Source organism: Rattus rattus, chromosome 9 (genome assembly GCF_011064425.1).
Source record: "Rattus rattus isolate New Zealand chromosome 9, Rrattus_CSIRO_v1, whole genome shotgun sequence".
In the NCBI taxonomy this organism is placed as follows: Eukaryota; Metazoa; Chordata; class Mammalia; order Rodentia; family Muridae; genus Rattus; species Rattus rattus.
Window position 1 is genome coordinate 92,805,504 of NC_046162.1, and position 15,260 is coordinate 92,820,763.

Here is a 15,260-nt window from a genome sequence, read left to right on the forward strand (position 1 = left end):
AAGAAGCCTACAGAACTCCAAATAGATTGGACCAGAAAAGAAACACCTCCTGTCACATAATAGTCAAAACACCAAACGCACAAAATAAAGAAAGAATATTAAAAGCAGTAAGGGAAAAAGGTCAAGTAACATATAAAGGCAGACCTATCAGAATCACACCAGACTTTTCGCCAGAAACTATGAAGGCCAGAAGATCCTGGACTGATGTCATTCAGACCCTAAGAGAACACAAATGCCAGCCCAGGCTACTGTATCCTGCAAAACTCTCAATTAACATAGATGGAGAAACCAAGATATTCCATGACAAAACCAAATTTACACAATATCTTTCTACAAATCCAGCACTACAAAGGATAATAAATGGTAAAGCCCAACATAAGGAGGCAAGCTATACCCTAGAAGAGGCAAGAAACTAATCGTCTTGGCAACAAAACAAAGAGAAGAAAAGCACACAAACATAACACATCCAAGTATGAATATAACAGGAAGCAATAATCACTATTCCTTAATATCTCTCAACATCAATGGCCTCAACTCCCCAATAAAAAGACATAGATTAACAAACTGAATACGCAACGAGGACCCTGCATTCTGCTGCCTACAGGAAACACACCTCAGAGACAAAGACAGACACTACCTCAGAGTGAAAGGCTGGAAAACAACTTTCCAGGCAAATGGTCGGAAGAAGCAAGCTGGAGTAGCCATTCTAATATCAAATAAAGTCAATTTTCAACTAAAAGTCATCAAAAAAGATAAGGAAGGACACTTTATATTTATCAAAGGAAAAATCCACCAAGATGAACTCTCAATCCTAAATATCTATGCCCCAAATACAAGGGCACCTACATACGTAAAAGAAACCTTACTAAAGCTCAAAACACACATTGCACCTCACACAATAATAGTAGGAGACTCAACACCCATCTCATCAATGGACAGATCATGGAAACAGAAATTAAACAGAGACAGACAGACTAAGAAGAGTCATGAGCCAAATGGACTTAATGGATATTTATAGAACGTTTCACCTAATGCAAAAGGATATACCTTCTTCTCAGCTCCTCATGGTACTTTCTCCAAAATTGACCATATAATTGGTCAAAAAACGGCCTCAACAGGTACAGAAAGAGAGAAATAATCCCATGTATGATATCGGACCACCACAGCCTAAAGCTGGTCTTCAATAACAATAAGGGAAAAATGCCCACATATACGTGGAAATTGAACAATGCTCTACTCAATGATAACCTGGTCAAGGAAGAAATAAAGAAAGAAATTAAAAACTTTTTAGAATTTAATGAAAATGAAGGTACAACATACCCAAACTTATGGGACACGATGAAAGCTGTGCTAAGAGGAAAACTCATAGCGCTGAGTGCCTGCAGAAAGAAACAGGAAAGAGAATATGTCAGCAGCTTGACAGCACACCCAAAAGCTCTAGAACAAAAAGAAGCAAATACACCCAGGAGGAGTAGAAGGCAGGAAATAATCAAACTCAGAGCTGAAATCAACCAAGTAGAAACAAAAAGGACCATAGAAAGAATCAACAGAACCAAAAGTTGGTTCTTTGAGAAAATCAACAAGATAGAAAAACCCTTAGCCAGACTAACGAGAGGACACAGAGAGCGTGTCCAAATTAACAAAATCAGAAATGAAAAGGGAGACATAACTACAGATTCAGAGGAAATTCAAAAAATCATCAGATCTTACTATAAAAGCCTATACTCAACAAAACTTGAAAACCTGCAGGAAATGGACAATTTCCTAGACAGATACCAGGCACCGAAGTTAAATCAGGAACAGATAAACCAGTTAAACAACCCCATAACTCCTAAGGAAATAGAAGCAGTCATTAAAGGTCTCCCAACCAAAAAGAGCCCAGGTCCAGACGGGTTTAGTGCAGAATTCTATCAGACCTTCATAGAAGACCTCGTACCAATATTATTCAAACTATTCCACAAAATTGAAACAGATGGAGCACTACCGAACTCCTTCTATGAAGCCACAATTACTCTTATACCTAAACCACACAAAGACCCAACAAAGAAAGAGAACTTCAGACCAATTTCCCATATGAACATCGACGCAAAAATACTCAACAAAATTCTGGCAAACCGAATCCAAGAGCACATCAAAACAATTATCCACCATGATCAAGTAGGCTTCATCCCAGGCATGCAGGGATGGTTTAATATACGGAAAACCATCAACGTGATCCATTATATAAACAAACTGAAAGAACAAAACCATATGATCATTTCATTAGATGCTGAGAAAGCATTTGACAAAATTCAACACCCCTTCATGATAAAAGTCCTGGAAAGAATAGGAATCCAAGGCCCATACCTAAACATAGTAAAAAAGCCATATACAGCAAAACCAGTGGCTAACATTAAACTAAATGGAGAGAAACTTGAAGCAATCCCACTAAAATCAGGGACTAGACAAGGCTGTCCCACCTCTCCCTACTTATTCAATATAGTTCTCAAATCCCTAGCCAGAGCAATCAGTCAACAAAAGGAGATCAAAGGGATACAGATTGGAAAGGAAGAAGTCAAAATATCACTATTTGCAGATGATATATAGTATATTTAAGTGATCCCAAAAAGTTCCACCAGAGAACTACTAAAGCTGATAAACAACTTCAGCAAAGTGGCTGGGTATAAATTAACTCAAATAAATCAGTAGCCTTCCTCTACACAAAAGAGAAACAAGCCGAGAAAGAAATTAGGGAAACGACACCCTTCATAATAGACCCAAATAATATAAAGTACCGTGTGACTTTTAACCAAGCAAGTAAAAGATTTGTACAACAAGAACTTCAAGACTCTGAAGAAAGAAATTGAAGAAGACCTCAAAGATGGAAAGATCTCCCATGCTCATGGATTGGCAGGATTAATATAGTAAAAATGGCCATTTTACCAAAAAGCGATCTACAGATTCAATGCAATCCCCATCAAAATACCAATCCAATTCTTCAAAGAGTTAGACAGAACAATTTGCAAATTCATCTGAATAACAAAACCCAGGATAGCTAAAACTATCCTCAACAATAAAAGGACTTCAGGGGAATCGCTATCCTGAACTCAAGCAGTATTACAGAGCAATAGTGATAAAACTGCATGGTATTGGTACAGAGACAGACAGATAGACCAATGGAATAGAATTGAAGACCCAGAAATGAACCCACACACCCATGGTCACTTGATTTTTTGACAAAGGAGCCCAAACCATCCAATGGAAAAAAAGATAGCATTTTCAGCAAATGGTGCTGGTTCAACTGGAGGTCAACATGTAGAAGAATGCAGATCGATCCATGCTTATCACCCTGTACAAAGCTTAAGTCCAAGTGGATCAAGGACCTCCACATCAAACCAGACACACTCAAACTAATAGAAGAAAAACTAGGGAAGCATCTGGAACACACATGGGCACTGGAAAAATTTCCTGAACAAAAACACCAATGGCTTATGCCTAAGATCAAGAATCGACAAAATGGGATCTCATAAAACTACAAAGCTTCTGTAAGGCAAAGGACACTGTGGTCAGGACAAAATGGCAACCAACAGATTGGGAAAAGATCTTTACCAATCCTACAACAGATAGAGGCCTTATATCCAAAATATACAAAGAACTCAAAAAATTAGACCGCAGGGAGACAAATAACCCTATTAAAAATGGGGTTCAGAGCTAAACAAAGAATTCACAGCTGAGGAATGCCGAATGGCTGAGAAACTCCTAAAGAAATGTTCAACATCTTTAGTCATCAGGGAAATGCAAATCAAAACAACCCTGAGATTTCACCACACCAGTGAGAATGGCTAAGATCAAAACTCAGGTGACAGCAAATGCTGGCGAGGATGTGGAGAAAGAGGAACACTCCTCCATTGTTAGTGGGATTGCAGACTGGTACAACCATTCTGGAAATCAGAAAATTGGACATTGAACTACCTGAGGACCCAGCTATACCTCTCTTAAGCATATACCCAAAAGATGCCCCAACATCTAAAAAAGACACGTGCTCCACTATGTTCATCGCAGCCTTATTTATAATAGCCAGAAGCTGGAAAGAACCCAGATGCCCTTCAACAGAGGAATGGATACAGAAAATGTGGTACATCTACACAATGGAATATTACTCAGCTATCAAAAACAACGACTTTATGAAATTCGTAGGCAAATGGTTGGACCTGGAAAATATCATCCTGAGTGAGCTAACCCAATCACAGAAAGACATACATGGTATGTACTCACTGATAAGTGGCTATTAGCCCAAATGCTTGAATTACCCTAGCTGCCTAGAACAAATGAAACTCAAGACAGATGATCAAAATGTGAAGGCTTCACTCCTTCTTTAAAAGGGGAATAAGAATACCCTTTGGCAGGGAAGAGAGAGGCAAAGATTAAAACAGAGACTGAAGGAACACCCATTCAGAGCCTGCCCCACATGTGGCCCATACATATAGAGCCACCCAATTAGACAAGATGGATGAAGCAAAAAGAAGTGCAGACCCGACAGGAGCCGGATGTAGACATCCTGAGAGACACAGCCAGAATACAGCAAATACAGAGGCGAATGCCAGCAGCAAACCACTGAACTGAGAATGGGACCCCGTGAAGGAATCAGAGAATGAACTGGAAGAGCTTGAAGGGGCTTGAGACCCCATATGTACAACAATGCCAAGCAACCAGAGCTTCCAGGGACTAAGCCACTACCTAAAGACTATACATGGACTGACCCTGGACTCTGACCTCGTAGGTAGCAAATGAATATCCTAGTAAGAGCACCAGTGGAAGGGAAGCCCTGGGTCCTTAAGACTGAACCCCCCCAGGAACTAGACTGTCGGGGGAGGGCGGCAATGGGGAGGGTGGGGAGGGAACACCCATAAGGAAGTGGGGAGGGAAGGATGTTTGCCCGGAACCGGAAAGGAATAACACTCCTAAATGTACATAAGAAATACTCAAGTTAATAAAAAAAAAAAAAAAAGAAATCCAACCTGAAACTGAAATGGTAATCTAAGTCATTCAAGAACATGAAGTTCTCATTGGCATAGATATGTAATCATAAAATAATAATCTTCACAGAAGCCTAGAGAACACTGAGATGTGAGAAAATCACAAAGCTGAAACAAATCATAATCACTGACGCCACCTAACCAACTGACAAGTAAGAGAAAAGCCAATACATTTTATACCTTAGATAAGAGTAGGAATTAAAGAATGGAACACTGAAACAAGCATTAGAAAACAAGGAATTAAGGTATTTATTGCAAAAGAAATTCTAGCAACTTAGAATATAGAGATAATATAACAACTGTGAGATTAATTATTGTAAAATACTTTTTCATATATGTTCATTTTTATTTAAAATTGTGAGGTGTCCTACTACTTTTCTAACAGATAATACAGAAAGATCATGACTGGAAATAACCAGACTATCATCTCTGAGTTCTTCCTCCTGGGCCTGCCCATCCCCCCAGAGCACCAGCACCTCTTCTATGCACTGTTCCTGACGATGTACCTCACCACTGTCCTGGGGAACCTCGTCATCATCATTGTCATTAGACTGGACTCTCATCTCCACACACCCATGTACTTTTTTCTCAGCAACTTATCCTTCTCTGACCTCTGCTTTTCCTCTGTCACAGTGCCCAAATTGCTGCAGAACATGAAGAGCCAAGTTTCATCCATCCCCTATGCAGCCTGCCTGGCACAAACGTACTTTTTCCTGTTTTTTGCAGACCTTGAAAGCTTCCTCCTGGTGGCCATGGCCTATGATCGTTATGTGGCCATCTGCTTCCCCCTTCATTACTCCAGCATCATGAGCCCCAAGCTCTGTGTGAGTCTGGTGGTGCTGTCCTGGGTGCTGACCATGTCCCATGCCATGTTGCATACTTTGCTCTTAACTAGGTTGTCTTTCTGTGAAAACAGTGTGATCCCCCATTTTTTCTGTGATCTGTCTGCTCTTCTAAAGCTGGCCTGCTCTGATATTCACATTAATGAGTTGATGATATTGATCATAGGAGGGCTTGTTGTTATACTTCCATTTCTACTCATCATAGTGTCTTATACACGCATCATTTCCTCCATTCTTAAGGTCCCTTCAACTCGAGGCATCCACAAGGTCTTCTCCACCTGCGGCTCCCATCTGTCTGTGGTGTCACTGTTCTATGGAACAATTATTGGCCTCTACTTATGTCCATCTGCTAATGACTCTACTCTGAAGGACACTGTCATGTCTATAATGTACACAGTGGTGACTCCCATGCTGAACCCCTTCATCTACAGCCTAAGAAACAAAGACATGAAGGGAGCCCTAAAACAGTGCTTCAAATGAAAGCTGTCTTCTGACTGTGATAATCATCTTTCCGATGTCTTTATAACATAATCAAGTAAATATAGTGATATTAATATTAGCAATTCTGATCTTTTGTTTTAAAAATTAGGCTATTTTATAGAGGGATCATTCTATCAATTATTCAATATTTAAAATGTGCTTTTAACTATGGACCCTACTCAGCCTTCATGTCCTCTTGATACTAGAAAACTACTGCATAAGAATTCTTAAACTATAGCTTGGATATCATTTCTAAATGGTATCTTCATTCCATACATCATTGAAATATATCCTCAGATTTTGCCATTTCGACCAGAATTTTTGTCTATATTTCAGATTTATTTTTATTGTTAATTGTTTTATTTATTTACCTTTATTATTACATTCCAAATGTTCCCCTCCTTCCCATTGCCCCCTTCCAGAATTCTTCCCCCATTTCCTCTCCCCTTCACCTCTGAGAGGGTGCCTTCACAAAGAAATTGGAGGGCTCTCATACTAGCAACTTAAAAGCATACCTGAAAGCTCTAAAACAGAAAAGCAAACATAACAAAGAGAAGTAGACAGCAGGAAATAGCAAAACTGAGGAGTGAATTCAACCAATTAGAAACAAAGAGAATAATACAAAGAATTAACAAATCCAAGAGTTGGTTCTTTGAGAAAATCAACAATATAGATAAACCCTTAGACAAACTAACTAAAGAGCACAAAGACAGTATCCAAATTAATAAAATCATAAATGAAAAAGGAGACATAACAACAGACATGGAGGAAATACAAAAAAAGACATATCTTACTACAAAAGCCTATACTCAACAAAACTAGAAACTCTAGAAGGAATGAATGGTTTATCTAGACAGATATCACATATCAAAATTAAATCAAGATCAGGTAAATTAAAAAGTCCCATAATCCCTTAAAAATAGAAGCAGACAATAAAAACCTTCCAACCAAAAAAGACCTGGGGTCAGTTGGTTTTAGTCCTGAATTCTACCAGACATTCAAAGAAGAGCTAATACCAATACTCCCCATAATATTCCACAACTTTATATATAAATATTCCCCTATAACTTTGTTATCTTTTATGAGATGCCCTGGCCCTAAATCAGTTTTTATTACACTGTCACTACCAGGTTGTATTTCATATTTTACAATGAATTATCATATTCATGTCCTGTGAAATTTTTTTCTCCAGTAATAAAGCCAGATCTAGAAGCTTATAAAAGTTGTTTTTAAGGACACTGCTCTTGTGTTCATTTGCAGTTTTGCAACTTTGAATTTAAAAACTTTATACCTACGTTTACTTTATTCCTCATATAAAAGCAAGTAGAGGAAGAGATTGACTATTCACACCAACCCAAGGCTTTACTCTCCCCTGTGGACTCCCTTTGAAAACTTTTCATACTTTGGAAACTCTGCAAACCCTCAAGACAGGAAAGTGAGGAGGCCCATGTCTGAAGGTCTCCAGCAGCTAGGCCCCTCCTCCAGATCTCTCTAATTATCATAACAGCATTTCCAGCATCTAAATGTCACAAAGCCCATCTCCAGCCCCTCAATATGACCCTTCCCAGATTATGCTAATCTTAGGGGAAGTCTGAACAGAAAAACTTACCCATCCCTGATCTTCCCACAGAAACCCACCAATCCCTGAGTAGAAAAATTCACCAATTTCTGAGCTCTCCAACCTCAGGACTTGAAGTCTCACCAATGCTCAAAGTGGACATCTCTGCCCTGAAAAGCTTCACCCTCTAAGAAATTCTATATAAGCCTTGTCTACTGTTAATTTCCATGCTGTCTCTTCCCAGGAGCAGAAAGAGCCAACCTTGGATTTGTTCCCTCTCAATAAATCTTTTATGATACTTGCTGCCTAATGTACTTCTATCAATGGGAAAAGCCTAAAAGCAAAAAAAAAATAAGCAAAGAAGTGAAGCAGAGGTAGGGTTCATGGGCTTCTCAGCTCAGCCGGGGATACCCTCCCCTGGGACCTCTAACACTTCTCCTGAGGAGGATTCCTCTCAGAGCGATGTGGTTTCTGGGATCCCATGACTCAGGACACCCTTCCCTTGATACACTGTCCCACCACAGAGCTGTGTGGTTCCTGGGCACCCATGTCTCAGAATGGCCTTCAAATGGGACACTGTCTGACCTTAGAGCTGGGTAGTTCCTGGCCCCCATCACTCAGGATACCATTCCATTGGATAACTGCTCCCCTCAAAGCTGTGTGATTTGTGAGTTTCTGTGTTCCAGGATACTTAACCATCAGCAGACCAAGGGCAACACCAGGGAAAGTCTCATCCCAGCTTTCAACATGGAAGAAAGGGCATAAGGGTAATGATTCAAAGAGGCCAGGCTCCACCACAATCCAACAGCTGAAGTTGGTAGTTCCATCAGTGCTGTCATTAGAAACATGGAGTATTTGAGAGTGAAGGGATCATGGATTATTCCTTCATGGCTTCGAGGAGCCACCTATGACATGTAGCACATTGCAGTGAAGTCCCTGCTTGAAGGCTGTAAGAGTGCAAGAGATTGCATGAGATCACTTGGTGAAGCTATAAAACAATCTTGGGTTTTAGCAGAGACTCCTAGATACAAGAACAATGAGACATTGGCCAACAACAGCTCTGCATAAGCAGAGTCATCTAAACCCTTTGAAAGCAAATCTCCAGACACCAAACATGGAGCTACTGAATTTGGATTTTGGACTCTCTTGGTTTTGCTATTGTTATATTTGTTATGTCTTTAGTAGGTCCCCATTCCTCTCTGTTGAAATGCTAATAAACTCTCTATTCCAATATATATTGCAGGTAATTTTTCCTGTTTTGAGTTTTGGGGGATTGGTTTGCTTGCTTGCTTGTTTTTTTGTTTTGTTTGTTTGTTTTGTTTTGTTTTGTTTTGTTTATATAGCTGTGGGACTTTGTTTTGTTTTACATAAAAGGGGATTATACTTGTAAGAGTCCTTTGAGTCTCAGAAATCACTTTTGGCTTTTAAGCAATAAGAATGTTGTAAAAGACAATGGATACTATTAAAGGTGAACTAACTACATTGTGAATTATTATATAGCCATGAGCCTGTGGTGAATGGTGAATGAAATGTGGTAACTTGCAAGGAATCATTGTACTGACCTAGTCTAGCTTCCTTGGGAGACATGTGTTATAAGTTTATCATGTTAGATTCCATGGATCTTTTCAGTGAGTTTCAGTTCCTGAGAGGCCAAGTATTCCCTTAGACAGTGAAATATCTAGGCTGACTGTGGTTCTCTGTACACCCTAGGAGTCAACAAAGTATGTAGAACTTGGCTAAATGGTGTTAGGCACTAGTCTTATATACCTTGTCTAACTTGCAACCATTATATCATAGCAATCACCTTTATATTCTCTTTTGATAAGTGTATAAAAAGACTGCTTGGAATAAACATGTCTCATTCTTGCTGAGATTCCTCCATCTGGCCTGGTTTTCACTTCCACCAATCATAGTAGGAGATCCTGGTTTGGTAAGTAAGTGTTGGTGCTTACAATGATTTTAGTAGGAAATGTCCACTGTAGGCTCAGGAATTTGAAAACTTGGTACACAGTTGGTGGTACTTACTGTTTTGGAGGGTAAGGGATGGTGCAATCTTGCCAGAGAAAGTATATCACTGGGGGATGGCTTGAAGTGTTTAAAGCCTCATCTAACTTCTAGTTCCTACTCTCTGATTCCTGATTCTGAAATTAGAAAAAACACAACCAATCAAAATGCAGAGAACACTTGATACTGTAGTACTTAGTCTCAACTGACACATCTGCAGCACAACTCCTATACTTAAGGATACAAAACTGTAAGTTCCAAAGGAACAGGAAGTGAGGTTGCATCTCTTAGAAATGTCAGAGAAGCTACACCCATACTCTAATCAGCATGGTCTGATCGAGGATAACAGACATGCTAATGTGAAAGGGGAAAACTCTCATGGGGCCTCAACCCTAAAAAAGAACTGTAAGTACATAAGGAATACTGAGAATGGGTAAAATAGTCTTCCCCAGGGAATAAACCCCCAATAGGTGACCCAATACCCAAAGGTCAGTCCTAAAATCGTCTATGTACATATATGTGGATAACAGATTGTATTTAAATATTTAGGTATAATATTTTTTTTAAAAATCACATGTATTTGAGAGAGAACATTAGAGGCTTTTGAAGAAGGGGAAATTATTAAAATACATTTTATTTTCTACAAATAAAACAATTACTATATAAATAAGAATGGAATCTCCTCAAATTTACCTTATGATCCAGCTATATATGACCCCCCACGTGTGTGTGTCTGTGTGTGACATATAGATATAAAAGAATTGAAAAGGATGCTTCATTTTTTAGTATAAAATGTTTAAGAATGGCTTATTTTTACATAAAATTTTATATAAATGTTTTAATAAAGAGATTAAAAGAATGATCACAAGTATATTTTCTTTGAGTATAACAACTCAAAGAAAACATGAATATGCCTAAAATTGAAATGAAGTATTAAAAATAAGGAAAATAATATCAGATGTGAAAATAAAGTTCAATAAGTAGAATAACTAAAGAAATTTCAAATTAAAATGACAATAGAAACAAGCACTCAATAAGCCAAATGAGAACTTTCTTTTCAAGCCCCACCAATAGAGTGGATATGTTGGAAGAAAAGTGACAGGACAAGAGCACAAGGCAGAGGTCAAGATCTCTTCCAATTAGTTTGATCACAGGATGAGTGAACTTGACTGACGTGTAAGCGCAGAACAATATAGATGTGGATGAAGTCTATCAACACAGGTGTACTAACTCCTTCCTCTCCTTCTCCCTCTATAAGCAGATCATCACCGAGTTCTGAATACTAAGTCCTAACAAGTTCTCAACCAGTTCTTTTATTTTCACTACCAAGGCTGATCAAATAGTATGTTATCAATACCAAGAGTAGATGGTCTTCATTGCCAGTTTAGAAGTTCAAGCCACCATCACCACTATCAACTTTACCCTAGTTGGCTCCCAGTAGGCTCCTTGCTTCTGGTCTCAAATGTCTTCCATCTATTCACCATAAAGAGTCATAGAGAACGTGCTAACAAAATGTAAATAAGTATGTACCTTCACACTTAAATATGGTTAGCTTTCCCAGGTGTATCTCTGAGCTTTCTCTTCCCACTTGGGCACTGTTCTGGTTACTCAGTACACCTCAGCAACCACAATTTTGCTTACTTTGTAAACATTCCTTAAGTTCTTGATAACCTCTGGGCTTTTTCAAATGTAAATATGTTCCAAATATCCATGTATCAACAATTAATAAAATGGAGGCATTAAATTTGAAAAAAACAACAAGGTGGTTTATATGGGAGGGTTTGGAAAGAGTAAAAGGAACAAGAAAAATTATATACAATATTATAATTTCAATAATGCTAGAACATAATAAGAAAACAGGGATATATTCCCTCAATCCGTGAATAAAATTAAGCCCCCTTAATAATATTGTGCCACATATTTCATTGCAATTAAGTTATTAAGTTACTAGTAAGAAACTAGTAGGTCAGTGAGTAGTCCTCTATAACAGCTAGATCAGAGACTTCTGAGGCCAGAAATCATGTTACCTTGACTGCTATTTCCCACCATAGCATGTGGCTCACTGCACTGTATATAACAGTTACATAGTAACTATCTCACAGAAATGATATAACCAACCAATGAATAGAAGGTCTATGAGGATCAATTAACACATTACTCCATATCACAGAACTTAAAGTCTAGCCAAAAGAAACAGATAGAATTTACACACATACATACACATACATACACAGACACAGACACAGACACAGACACACAGACACACACACACACACACACACACACAGAGAGAGAGAGAGAGAGGTAGAGAGAGAGAGAGAGAGAGAGAGAGAGAGAGAGAGAGAGTCACTGAATAACACAAGGCAATGTATCATGTAGTGCAGTGTTTGGCCCTAATACTGTGAGCTCTTTTTAAACAAAGTCTTTATTGACAAGTAATTCAACTAGCACAAAATTTACACATATCAGTGTGTTTTAGTGCGATATGGTCATAAGATTTGGAAGTCATTATTGCTTTCAATTACTGTGTGTCCCTCTACTGCAGAAGTCAATGAAAATAATTATCAGCAAAGGCCATGAAGGTTAAATGAAACATTTCAAATGTCAAAATCGGAGTGAACCCAGAATTCTCACTGGTAACATAATTTATTTAGATATGTGGTTTAGAATAGCATGGCAGTAATGTAAAGGGGGAAATACTAGGTGTGTTACTAATGAGCTTCTCTGGGACTCAGGGATCCTGGGAGTTGTTGCCCTACAGAAGAAAGGGGTGAGAGGACAATTATAGGGATTCCATTTGGAAATGCACAGTGTGGAAGCAGGAGGCAAGGATCGGGGTCTGGATAGAGCCACAATCAGTTAGATTAGCTGACATAGGATTCAGAAGATTCTCTTTCACAGATAGTTCTAAAGGAAAATTCTATAGGATAATATAGGAGCATCACCCTTACTCTCTACTATCACCATCACTAAGTCATTTCTTTGTAATTGGAGATAACCAGAGCTCTTAATAGAAAGTAATCTGTGATATATTTTCAGTAGTTTTTACTTTTTGAATTAATAATTCTAAACACAGTTCCAAAAAATGATCTTTAAGTCACTCAAATTTGAATATAAGGCCAGTAACTTGCCTTTAATTTGCCAGAATCATAGACAGTAGCTCATGACTCCTAAGGGTCTCTGAAAACATTTATTGAGGTCTAGGAGACCATCCTCCTACAAGAAGCTACATTTCATCATTATCCATCAAGTGCTCATAATTTTAGTATGTTTAGAAATAAACTCAACATCTCACTTGAGATAACTGTTGTTTTATTCTCATATCTTTTCTCTAAAACCAAGGTTTGCGAATCATACAGTGGGTATGGATCAAAATACATTTGAAAAAGTACTCCATCAATGTTATAGAACCTAGTGATGATGGCATTGAGTCTTCCAAATGTTATAACACAGTGTCTCTCTAGAGAATATGGCATTGTGAGGTAAGTTTTTGTATTGTCCCATTATAATGATGTTTGTAGGTGCAAAGTGAATTGAAAGAACTCACCACCGAAGTGCTGTGTATATCACTGCGTGCTCCTTGCTGTCTTAGGACATCTCTCTCCATTGTATTCCCTTCAATTCTGATGCCTCTAATGTTCCCTGGACTTGAATTTTATATATTTGTTCATGTTTTGTATATTTATTTGTGTGTGGTAGACAGAAGTGTACCTGTTCATGTATAGGTTTTATGTATTTATTTGTGTGTGATATTGCTTCTCAGCCTTTTGGCTAAGATCAAGTATCTTTGTGTGTGGTATACAGAAGTGTATCTGCTCATGTGTAGGTGTGCCTATTTATGGGAGTGTATGCATGCAGGGTTAAGGTTGCTATGAGAGGTTTTCCTCAGTTTTTATATTTATGGGAGTGTATGTATGCAGGAGTTGAGGTTGTTATAAGATGTCTTCCTCAGTTGTTCTTCATGGTATTTCCTGATCTAGTCTCTCCACTGAAACCAAAGCTCTCTGTTTCAGCTAAGCTAGCTAGCCACTGAGCTCAGAGATCCCTGGTCTCCACCCCAATAAGCTGATGTTACAGATGCTTTTAATGTCTGTGCTTGTGATTCAAACTCAGTTCTTCATACCTGTGTATCAAGTACTTTACCCTCTGAATCCTCTTTTCATCCCTTCCTGGTGATACATAAGAGGAAAAGACGTGGAGTTGCCATCTAACAGCTTCATTATCAAAAATTTAATACATGGGTGAAGGGATTTGACAGTAGTTGAGGAAACTAGTTAGACCTAGGTTTGATTTCTAGCACCACCATGGGGTTCACAGCCATTTGTAATTCCAGTTCAAAGAGAACTAATGCTCCCTTTTGTCCACCGTGGGCACTAGCATGCATGTGGTCATGGAATATATTCAGTCAAAGCATTTATACATATAAAATAAAAACAAATTTGTCTTAATAGAGAATTGGTTGCAAAGATGTTAAAAGTTTAGCATCTATAGATGGCAAGAGAGATCTCCTACTTAATATGTCCTCAAATGAGTACTTCATGACTTTCTGCCAATATAAGCAGCTCCTGTGTTCTAAGTGGACCTTGGATTAAGGTAGACTAGTCATTTCTTTCCTCCCAGCTTCTGCAACATGTGGCTGAAGAATTAGGAGAGTGGGGGCATATAGACAAATAGGGTCTTCTTATTCTCCATCAGCAAAGAAGGCTAGTAGTGGTAGTATGCTACCTGCTCCAAGGTGAAGTTGGTAAAGAAGCTCAGGAGAGCTGCCGTGGGGCCAAGGGTATGTTGACCTTTAAATTTTTACAATTAACTGCTCCATGGTCCACCATCACCTCAGCCTTCAGAGAGGGTATAAAGAAATAGAAGCTATTGAAAAAAGTGGAAGTGGTATGGGTAAGGTTGTACAAATGAACCTTATTTTAATTTGTTGATGGTAGCCTGGCCTTTGCCAAAGATTTTGCTGTTGTTGTTTTTGTTTTTGTTGTCTGGTTGGTTGGTTTGTTTTGGTTTTGGTCTGACCCCATTAGTTTCATTGACTGCCTGACTCAGTCAAGTCCCCAGTTTGCCCAGTCTACTTTTGGACTGTGATTTAATGTTCCATGTCTCTATATCTAGGACTCTACTACAGACCTCAGACTCAGTTGTTTAATGTCATTTCTAACTTACAGAGACCCTGACTCAGTTTTTGTTTTCTGATCATTTTTAGTGATTTTAAGGGAAACAGGACATTTGTTTTCGTCATGGCTCTCTTCTTCATTCTGTGTCGTATGGGCTCGTTACCCTTATGACTTAAGTTTCTCCTGTTCTGTAGCATTCAAAGTTTTCCCACGCATGTACCATGCCAAGGCCAAATTTTTAACG

At 38.6% G+C, this 15,260-nt stretch overlaps 1 protein-coding gene across 1 annotated transcript; it reads left to right on the forward strand.

Moving 5' to 3' along the window:
- The first annotated feature begins 5,416 nt into the window (after positions 1-5,416).
- On the forward strand, positions 5,417-6,337 carry LOC116908920 (olfactory receptor 1468-like). Its single transcript, XM_032912377.1, has one exon. It carries the CDS (start codon positions 5,417-5,419, stop codon positions 6,335-6,337), a length of 921 nt encoding a protein of 306 aa, XP_032768268.1.
- The last annotated feature ends 8,923 nt before the right edge of the window (positions 6,338-15,260 follow it).